Source organism: Diaphorina citri, unplaced genomic scaffold (genome assembly GCF_000475195.1).
Source record: "Diaphorina citri unplaced genomic scaffold, Diaci psyllid genome assembly version 1.1 scaffold1285, whole genome shotgun sequence".
NCBI classification, from domain to species: domain Eukaryota; kingdom Metazoa; phylum Arthropoda; class Insecta; order Hemiptera; family Psyllidae; genus Diaphorina; species Diaphorina citri.
The window spans coordinates 69,079-80,175 of record NW_007378714.1 but is presented as its reverse complement, the minus strand read 5'-3'; the positions used below and the strand labels follow the sequence as shown (position 1 = coordinate 80,175).

At 37.5% G+C, this 11,097-nt stretch overlaps 1 protein-coding gene across 1 annotated transcript in view; it reads left to right on the top strand.

Moving 5' to 3' along the window:
• The first annotated feature begins 4,763 nt into the window (after window positions 1–4,763).
• LOC103515153 (calcium-dependent secretion activator) overlaps window positions 4,764–11,097 on the top strand; it is a 24,162-nt gene continuing 17,828 nt past the window's right edge. Inside the window, exons 1-4 of the mRNA XM_008480076.3 lie at window positions 4,764–4,981; window positions 5,265–5,516; window positions 6,031–6,206; window positions 10,865–10,885. Coding sequence (XP_008478298.1) covers window positions 4,869–4,981; window positions 5,265–5,516; window positions 6,031–6,206; window positions 10,865–10,885 — 562 coding nt within the window. The 5' untranslated portion in view covers window positions 4,764–4,868. The remainder of the gene's footprint in view (window positions 4,982–5,264; window positions 5,517–6,030; window positions 6,207–10,864; window positions 10,886–11,097) is intronic.

Genomic DNA, 11,097 nt, shown 5'->3' with positions numbered 1-11,097 from the left:
AAAAAAGTAATCATGAGTAAATAGGTATCTTTATTCTTTACATAGAATCCTATGAGTAATGTACATATTCAACTATTGAGTTGAGTACAAGAACAAGAAGAGAAGAGAAAAGAAAGGTGGGAGGAGTCGCCGAGCTCGCATCGGATTATTTCGGAACAGTTCGGGTCTCATTCTATCAGAATCAGTCCTCGGCACAACATCTGTGTCGGGGAAAAAAACCTGATCGGGAAAAAACCTGAACCACTTGAACCAGCTTTTGTTTTTAAATAGTTGGTAGGTATGCGCAACAAAACCGCCGTTAGATTAGAAATTTAGAACAGAATACCTAACAATTTTATTCCTTATAGGTACTAAGTGTACTAACCTTACTTACTATTTTGAATTTACATTAAAAACTTTAATACCTAATAATAATTGTTCTTGAGTTCTTGAACCTATTAGTCTTATAATTATTTCCTTCTCCTTAGGTACCTACCTACCTATTTATAACTCTGGGCTCTGGGGTCTTGCGACTTGCTGAAGTATCTGTATCTACCTACGCGATGATATTATGATGAGTACGTAGTACGAGTAAAAAGTATTCGAATACTTTTGTACTCACTGAAGTAATCGGATCGACGCTCGATCCGTATCCGCGGATCCGGATCGTGAATGTATTCAGTATTACCCATCTCTAGTACATACATCCACTTCTCGTAGAAATTATGGATGTTTACCTAGTGAGCCTTTTAAAAGCTCGACCATCATAAGAGTAGGGTAGCCTTTTAATTTGAATTTAGAGTTTAGACTATTCGCCAAAAAAGGATTCGTCTCCCCTTAACCCTCAAAATGGTAGGAATGTTAATTTTTTCCAATTAGTATAGTATAGGTATAAGCTCTAAAATGTTCCAAATAGAACTATAGAACTTCTAAATATTCTCACTCTAATAGTCATAAAATTCTAATAGTTCCTAACATTATAATTATGTAAATCAACTGAACGTTTCATATTGCGCTATTGCGAGGATTTCCAACACTATTATTCGGAGATGTCACTACAAACTGCAGAGTGCAGATAATATCTTCCTTCGTGTCTTGCATACTTATTGCATAACTGGAAACAGAATATAAAAGCATCTAGTCGTGCTGGATGAAAATAGAACAGCAAAGATCTTTCCAAATAGAACAGAGCTGTCCAAATCAGGATAAAAACAGCACTGACCAACCAGGACGATACAGAGCTGTCCAAAATGAAACAATTTTTGTTTTATTTATAATTAACTAGCCGAAATCCGTCGCTTCCCTCCGGATTAGTAAATCCTTAAGGCATGGCCGTTCATGTCACTCATCCATTTAGTGGTTTTGCTCGGCGTAGCCTAACAAAAACAAACCGGAAACTTTGACCACAATAATAGTTGTAGCCTACTCCTGGACTAAAGGGACTTTTCAGTTCTACGCAAGGAGTATGAATAAGCATTATCATTATGGCCCTGAAGCTGAGTTCAAACTCAGTTTAATTCTCGAAATAAGCAATCTGATTTGATGATTTTTCCAAATCAGATTGTTTGATCCAAGAGGTTAACTTGAATCTTACTTTGTGTACCCGGCTATTATTCGAAAATGGATATTTGAGGAGGTTTATGAAAAGAGGGTTAACAGTAGAGATAATGGTCCCTCCTTTTGGACCTTGTTTAGACTGCGAGAGTAAAGGGACTTTTCAGTCCTATGCTGGTAGTATAAACAAAGTATATTCTACTCTATTCTTTTGCATAGCCTCATTTGTGACCGTTCTTGTTTCTTTAGGTTAACCCTGACTTAGCGTTGATGGCTCATTCTTTTTCTCGCGAGTTGTCTAACCACTAATTTGTACACTTTTCCTTTTATCCTCAAGTTCATCTTCCTATCACACAATACTCCGGTGCCGGTCACTCTCTTCCAGTTCATCCATGCTACAGCCACTCGATGCACAATCTCACAATCCAGGTCTCCTTCTTTGTTCACTAGTCATACTCTAACTTATCTACTACTTTCACCTGTTCTCCATGTCCTTGCTCGGTTCCAAAATTTAGCTGCACTGTTTCCGTCCTGTTGATTTTCAGTCCTCTGTTTTCCAAAGCATTCTGCCATTTCATCTGCATCTATATCCTATACAAATATCTGGAAAGGTGGAGACAGGTAGCAGTGAGGCTTTGGGTTATGGTAATGTTTAGGTATTTGTGTATCCCACCTCGTATTTGTAGAGGTTTGTTTAAGGCCCTTAAATCTCCCCAATGTGCCAACATGGAAGCCCCTGTCAAATGTTACGTGAAATGTTCGTTACGACATAATGTAATATTGGCTAAGCCTTCCCTGGTCACGACAATCAATTTTGCTGGAAAAAATAGAGGGTATAAAGAAAATAGAGTACCTAGGGTATTTGTTACTTCTTCGAATTAGCCAGTGTCGAACTACATCACCTACTAGTCAAATAACAACAATGGGACTCCTTAGTCTTGTTCGATAGCATTAAATAGAGTACCTAGGGTATTTGTTACTTCTTCGAATTAGCCAGTGTCGAACTACATCACCTACTAGTCAAATAACAACAATGGGACTTCTTAGTCTTGTTCGATAGCATCATAAGATAACGTACGTAGGTATTAAATATTATATCTCGAGTGAACTTGGTCAAATTTTATTGCCCATTTACACTCGGAGGGTTACCTATATTCTTTGAGGTTTGATAGAGGGAACTGTAACTGCTAAGGTCTTATCGTCCTGAAAGCGAAGAGAGAAGAAAGACAGGATAGGAGGAAGCCAGCTGTTCCGAGAACAAACCTTATCACGGCTTCGTTTGAATATCAGCCGTGTCCTAGCGCTTACAAGGCAGGCGTGCTACCCTCCAAGCTAACTATTAGATTGGTGCCATGGTTCTGTCTTAATATGAATAGAATACCTGCCTCGGTGGTGTATACATTACAAGTAGGGGTTCTCAATAAATTGGAAGACGTGGAAACAGAAGAACGTTATAAAGACAGGAGATGGTGTAAACCAACCCCTAGAACGTTATAAAGACAGGAGATGGTGTAAACCAACCCCTAAGAACGTTATAAAGACAGGAGATGGTGTAAACCAACCCCTAAGAACGGTTTAAAGACAGGAGATGGTGTAAACCAACCGGTCATCGTCATATGGAACGATTCACGCTATGAACGTAAGTCCTAAACTATTGAGAGTTCTGGCACATCCACTAATTTAGCTCTTATTTCGAAGCCAGAGGTTTTTATTACAACTTTGTAAACAGTACCTAGTTGTTTTGAGCAACCATGTTAGACTTACAACCTTTTGAGGTTTTATGGTACATACATCCACTTCTCGTAGAAATTATGGATGTTTACCTAGTGAGCCTTTTAAAAGCTCGACCATCATAAGAGTAGGGTAGCCTTTTAATTTGAATTTAGACTATTCGCCAAAAAAAGGATTCGTCTCCCCTTAACCCTCAAAATGGTAGGAATGTTAATTTTTTCCAATTAGTATAGTATGAGTATGAGGATCAGAGGTACAAGGAAGAGGGCAAGAGGTTTGGGATGCGAAGATGGTGCGGGTTGTTTTTAATTGAACTGTTGTTATTTTAAGAAAAATCAAATAATGATGCCCTGAAAAAAAAACATACTCGATATTGTGAGCAGCACGTTTTTATGTTAAATAAACATATACATATATATTAGTATAGTATAGGTATAATCTCTAAAATGTTCCAAATAGAACTATAGAACTTCTAAATATTCTCACTCTAATAGTCATAAAATTCTAATAGTTCCTGGGATAGGAGGAAGCCAGCTGTTCCGAGAACAAACCTTATCACGGCTTCGTTTGAATATCAGCCGTGTCCTAGCGCTTACAAGGCAGGCGCGCACGCTACCCTCCAAGCAGTCCAAGCTAACTATTAGATATTAGATTGGTGGTTCTGTCTTAATATGAATAGAATACCTGCCTCGGTGGTGTACTGGTCAAGACGCTCGCCTGGTAAAAAGGAGGGCGTGGGTTCAATCCCATCCCGAGATATGGAATTTTATCCTCCATTATATAATTTGACCACAATAATAGTTGTAGCCTACTCCTGGACTAAAGGGACTTTTCAGTTCTACGCAAGGAGTATGAATAAGCATTATCATTATCATTATGGCCCTGAAGCTGAGTTCAAAATCAGTTTAATTCTCGAAATAAGCAATCTGATTTGATGATTTTTCCAAATCAGATTGTTTGATCCAAGAGGTTAACTTTAATCTTACTTTGTGTACCCGGCTATTATTCGAAAATGGACATTAATTTGAGGAGGTTTATGAAAAGAGGGTTAACAGTAGAGATAATGGTCCCTCCTTTTGGACCTTGTTTAGACTGCGAGAGTAAAGGGACTTTTCAGTCCTATGCTGGTAGTATAAACAAGGTATATTCTACTCTATTCTTTTGCATAGCCTCATTTGTGACCGTTCTTGTTTCTTTAGGTTAACCCTGACTTAGAGGAGGCACTTAGTAATGTTGTGATATCCACAAAAGTTGTGAAAAAGCTCTGCTTTACCACAAAGAATTTGAGATTTGATTTGAATTATAGAAAGTAAATATTTCCTTAAGAACGCAGGGCTTGAATTGCTTTCTACGCATACATATGTTTGGTTAAATACTTACATTTTATAACATGATAAACAATTTTGTATTTCCTAATTAATGACATTTTAATAACCAAAAAAATTAGTGGGAAATATTTGACATATTATTAATTATGAAAATGTACCCATAAATGTTTCAGAACTCAGGGATCAATATCTAGGTTGGAAGGAGAAGAATACACGGAGACGGTTTCGCTGTCCAAAGTGGACATCACTCTGAATTTTCAACTGGAGGTGATAGTGATGGAAGTGAAAGGGTTAAAGTCTTTGGCTCCTAACAGGATAGTGTATTGTACGATGGAGGTTGAAGGAGGGGAGAAATTACAGACTGATCAAGCCGAGGCGTCAAAACCTATGTATGTAAATTTTACTTATTCTGAATTTACATAGATTTCTACGTACCTCCGTATGTATACGTATGTAGAAACTTACTTATTAATAAGAAAACTGCACTGAAAGTTGGTGGGATATTATATAGATACCTATAGGTATTATGTTGAATTGGAGCATTCCAAAATTTCAATTTCTTACATTGAGTTTTCAAAAGTACTAGGTAAATATACCTACTTCATTAACGAACTGTCTGATTTGAATAACTCTTGAAATCATGAAAAGTTCTATATTATCTTTCTATTCCAGGTGGGATACTCAGGCCGATTTCAGTACAAACCAACCTCTGCCAGCAATAAAAGTAAAACTTTTTACTGAAAACCCCGGCATGTTAGCTTTAGAAGATAAAGAATTGGGGAAAGTTATTTTGAGACCCACACCTCTGTCATCCAAGGCACCTGAATGGCATAAAATGCTCGTGCCTAAGAATTGTGCGGATCAAGATTTGAAAATCAAAATTGCCTGTCGAATGGAAAAACCTTTGAATATGAAACACTGTGGGTAAGTTGAACTTGAATTTTAATGACGTATTTACAATTTACAATCCTCTTCAATTTGCCAGTTGATACTAGAAACTAATGAACGATCAAAATTTTACTATCAACTTTTTTTATGGTATGCCCCATTATATCTGTCGCATTCCCTCTTTACATCGCTATCCAAGTCAACTCCGTCGAATTTCTCTTTCTCGCCAATTTCTAAACCTCCTCTTTTATCCAAGCTTCGGGCTACCATTTATATTTTAATTTATATTTTTGTGTATGTGTGAACACACGTCAATTAAACACAATGTAAAAGTAAAGGCCATATTGGTAATATACCGCTCAGTTAATGTCTACTACACATTTTTCGAGTTTCTCTCCACTTTTTTTCAAATCTCCTTGGGCAAAAGAGTCTGAGTGAGATCCACAGTTCACAAAACTAACAGGTACAATTTTGTTTGTCAAGTCATCAAAAGGAAGTAAAAAAATTTCGTTTATTATAAAGATATATTACTGAATTGATGTGTCTTCAGATATCTCTTTGCCTATGGGAAAAGCACGTGGAGAAAATGGAAGAAACGTTACTTCGTCCTTGTCCAAGTATCGCAATACACTTTCGCAATGTGTAGCTTTAAGGAAAAGAAATCTGATCCTTCGGAATTTATGCAGTTAGATGGCTATACTGTGGATTATATCGAGCCCGCAAGTGGTGAGTTCAGTGTCTCCAGACTTAGTGATTTTTCACTAAATTTTGTGAATTCTTGGCATATCTAGTGATTTGAGGTCAAAATCTAGTAATTTTTGAAAGAAATGTAATTTCATTGCAAAATTGCTCCTAAAGCTGAAAAAATAGCGTGATAGTATCAGCCAAGCTCACATTCGTAATGCCTCCCCTATCACCCGGCAGAACAGCCACACGGATAACTTGGACAAGGAAGTGGACCCTCAGGACTCCCAGGAGAAACAAGAACTGACTTAGCACAACTTGAATTCCTCCTCTCCACAGATCTGTTTCACCGTCATATGAGTCTCAATCAGAGAAGGTGTCCCCGCGTGATAGTATCAGCCAAGCTCACATTCGTAATGCCTCCCCTATCACCCGGCAGAACAGCCACACGGATAACTTGGACAAGGAAGTGATGGACCCTCAGGACTCCCAGGAGAAACAAGAGGAGGAGAGGAAGCGTCGAATACAACTTTATGTGTTTGTATCCCGGTGTATTGCCTATCCGTTCAACAGTAAACAATCCACGGATATGATAAGGAGACATTCCAAGATAACGAGACATTTGCTCGAAGTTATACAGAGTCGCTTTCAGGTGAGATTGGAGGGTACTTTTCATTCTAGTTTAAAGATACTTCATGTGCTTGTACCTAATCAATCATCTTTTGCCTGCAACGAGTTAATAGTAGTTATTTTTCCTAGAATGAACTTTTTCAAACCTACTTTGAAGAACTCCACACAAAGTGAATTAATCAACACGGATATGATAAGGAGACATTCCAAGATAACGAGACATTTGCTCGAAGTTATACAGAGTCGCTTTCAGGTGAGATTGGAGGGTACTACTTTTCATTCTAGTTTAAAGATACTTCATGTGCTTGTACCTAATCAATCATCTTTTGCCTGCAACGAGTTGATAGTAGTTATTTTTCCTAGAATGAACTTTTTCAAACCTACTTTGAAGAACACAAAGTGGATTAATCATACATAGCTGAATGAAAACCCACCCTGTATGAAAGAATAGATTTATCAGAAGACTGGACCCTGCGTATATTACATTTTATGTTGAGTATTGTTTTGATATCATGCAGGTACCTACAATCGATAACGTTGAAAATGTAACGGTACTTGTTCAGAAGTTACGTCAATGGAATGTTGCTATAAAAGGAGGTGTCACAAATGAGCAGTGACCAGTGTTATTATAGGGTTAGGTTAAACGCAAAAAAGAGCTTTCACAATATGAGCAGTGACCAGTGTTATTATAGGGTTAGGTCAAATGCAAAAATGAGCTTTCACAATTTGAGCAGTGACCAATGTTATTATAGGGTTAGATTAAACGCAAAAAAGAGTTTTCACTATTTCAGCAGTGACCAGTGTTATTATAGGGTTAGGTTAAACACAAAAGACAAGTACAAAAATAACAGCAATAGCGTTCATGTTCAAAGTTTGTTCCTATAGGCCTATAGAATACAGAAGTTATAGCATACTGTATAGGTACAGTTATTTTTGGTCACCCTGTTCGTTATATACTTATTTATTTACTTTATGGTCTCAAGTATATAGGTTCAATCTTAGGTACCGGGGACGCAACTCGGATGACCTTTTTTGATTTGGGACCCAAATCGGATGATTTCGGATTCTCGGACTCTGCATCTGGTGTTACCCTGTTCGTTATATACTTATTTATTTACTTTATGGTCTCAAGTATATAGGTTCAATCTTAGGTACCGGGGACGCAACTCGGATGACTTTTTTTTGATTTGGGACCCAAATCGGATGATTTCGGATTCTCGGACTCTGCATCTGGTGTTCCTCCTTCTTCTCCTTCATCCTTGTCCCGCAAATAAATCCAGGAAATAAGCAAGATAGTGTACAAGAATTAAGTACCTACCAATTTATTTCCATTCACTTTTTCAAATGTTCTATACAAGTACCTACATGGACATGGACAGTATGAGCCCACGCCGCAGTCCCGCAAATAAATCCAGGAAATAAGCAAGATAGTGTACAAGAATTAAGTACCTACCAATTTATTTCCATTCACTTTTTCAAATGTTTTATACAAGTACCTACATGGACATGGACAGTATGAGCCCACGCCGCGCCGAGGCGGTCCATCCACCATTCATAGTTTATTTTATTAAAATAATTTGTAAACAATGTAAATGTCTACCATTGTTGTGATTCTTTGAATAGATTATAACTTATTCGAGTTACAAAATCAATGTCATTTCAAGTGAGTATGACTCAGACTCAGAAACAGAGAAAACTTTCCCTCTATGGATTTTTCCGCCCGCACTGTTTTCTCAAAAGTTAAAAGCTTGGTAAGTTTCATATCACAGATGCTGAGAGAGGACGGGGTATAAGCTCTTTCTTCTATATACATTTCATAAACTTTTTCAAGTAGGTACCTATGCTCCACACGTCTATAGTTTTTTTATTGCAGGCTTTTCTCAGGGGAGACACACAAATCATGACGGACGAAGCTTTTCAAAATGCGGTTCAAAGCTATACAGATGTCTTCTTGAAATCGGATCGCGTTTTGAATTTTGTGCAGTCTGGGGCGTGTTCTCTGTATGATTTTCGGGAAGTGTTTCGGAAAAATATTCAGAAGAGAGTACGATCACTGCCCGAGATCGATGGTCTGAGTAAGGAAACCGTTCTGTCCTCATGGATGGCGAAATTCGACTGCATTTTGAAAGGTAAGAAAGCTTTAGGCCCGTTGCACACACACCGGTTTTGGACGACCGATTTTTCACCGGTCGTCCAAATTCCAATAGTGAAGCACACGTCGGAATGGGACCTTGCACACACACCGACCGGTGATCGGTGCCGGTCACTATTGGACTTTGGACGACCGGTAAAAAATCGGTCGTCCAAAACCGGTGTGTGTGCAACGGGCCTTAGCTGTATCATCTTGTTTTTTCTAATGGGCAAGAGTAGATTAGTTCTCAATTACTTACCTCGTATCGTAAACTTTCAAATGTCAACACAATTATATATTATATTATACTTTACTCTCCGGGTCCGTTCCATTCTAGGTTTATGACTTTGATTTTTGAAAGGTTGGATCATTGGTACGAGAGTTTTAACTAGGTTTTCATTTTGTTTTGCTTTTTCTATTTTGTTCCAGTTGGAGAAGAAGATCTAAAACGACCCAATAGAGCTCTGCAGCAGGCACTCAACTGTGAGCTTATTCTATCTAAAGAGCAATTGTATGATATGTTCCAGCAGATACTAGTCATTAAAAAGTTTGAGCATCAACTGTTATTCAACGCCTTACAAGTGAGTGGATACGATATCCTTTCTAACATTTAATTGGTTTTGTGTATTTTTGTTCTAAAAATGAGAGTACTAGGTATAATAATCAATAATCCAATTAAAATGGGACTAGTGAACGGCAACATCATGTTGAATACACCACTTTTCAGTCAGTAAACTATGTGTACCTATTTGTTATATATTTGATTTCAGTTGGATTCAGCAGATGAGCAAACCGCAGCAATAAGGAGAGAGCTGGATAGTAGAGCTCAGAAGATAGCTGAGATGGAAAAGGTAACCAACCTTATGCAAAGGTTCCAAGATTACTTGAAAAAAATCTCATTTTCCTATTTTTGAGGGTTTTGGCACATCCACTAATTTCAATGCCTGCAAACTAGTTAGGTTAGTCGCATTCACAGAAGATACTGTTTAAAATAATAAAATTTTATTGTACAAACAAGACGATCACAAAGTAGGTACCTATATAGTTACTAACAAAAGAGTAGGTTAGAATACCCATATTATAAAAACATTTGAAAAATAAATAAAGCACAATTATGTATTACTATTACTCAATTTAGCTGTATTAGGTTCATAAAAATCACAAAAGAAAAGCAGATAGAACACTGTACATCTCTCCTTCAGCTAAATTTCCTGCTAGACCATCATAAGAACACGTTAGTCCACATCATAAGAACAAGTTAGTCCACATCATAAGAACAAGTTAGTGCACAACTCCACCTACCAAACGGTGACCACGCTCGATTCGCTTAACTTCAGTGATATTCACGAGGTTACGCTTCTACAAGTTTGATTAAAACACTACTGGAGTACCTATAACCTTCACGGGAGTGCAAACAATAAGTTGACAAAGTTTCATAGCAATCGGATGAGCGGTTTGGCCAGGCATAAAGTTCGAACGAACAAACAAACATTCATTTTTATATTAATATATAAAAATGAATACGCAGAATACGCAGTTTGGTTGAGATGGTTGCTGCGCTTGGCGGTATTTTGACCGCTTTTTGACAGATTTCGACCGTTTTTTGGCGGTTTTTGTCAGAAGACATTTTTTCAAAGCAGGACATTTTTCTAAATCATAAATTTGTCCAAAATTCAAATAGGTAACAAGTTAAACAACAACTGTCGATATGAAAGGACGTTATTATTAAAGTCTCAGCTTAGGCAAAAGAATCTGAGTGAGGTCTACAGTTCACAGAACAGAACCACTAGTTACTAATTTTCCAAACCCACACACAAAGAATCAAACACAAAAACTCACAGCCCGCAGCTGCAGTGCGGCGCACTTTGTTGCAGTTTGCGGGCTTTTTTTCTCATAACTACTTCTGATATTGTTTTTTTTTTCTTTCTTTCTTTTTCAGCCAATCTGATGGTAGGCATGGGTAAGTAATTCAAAATTTCTTTCCTTTCAGGTAAGGTAGAGGGGGTTGAATGGTAGAGATTGCCGCAGGCAATAATTTCGCCCTTTGTTTGTAATTTCTTATATTTGTGTATACCTACATTAAATTGAAACTAATAAACAGTGTAAATAAATAAATAAATAAATTCTCATCATCCACTTGGCCTTTGAGAGACAAAAAAAAAATTGATCTTA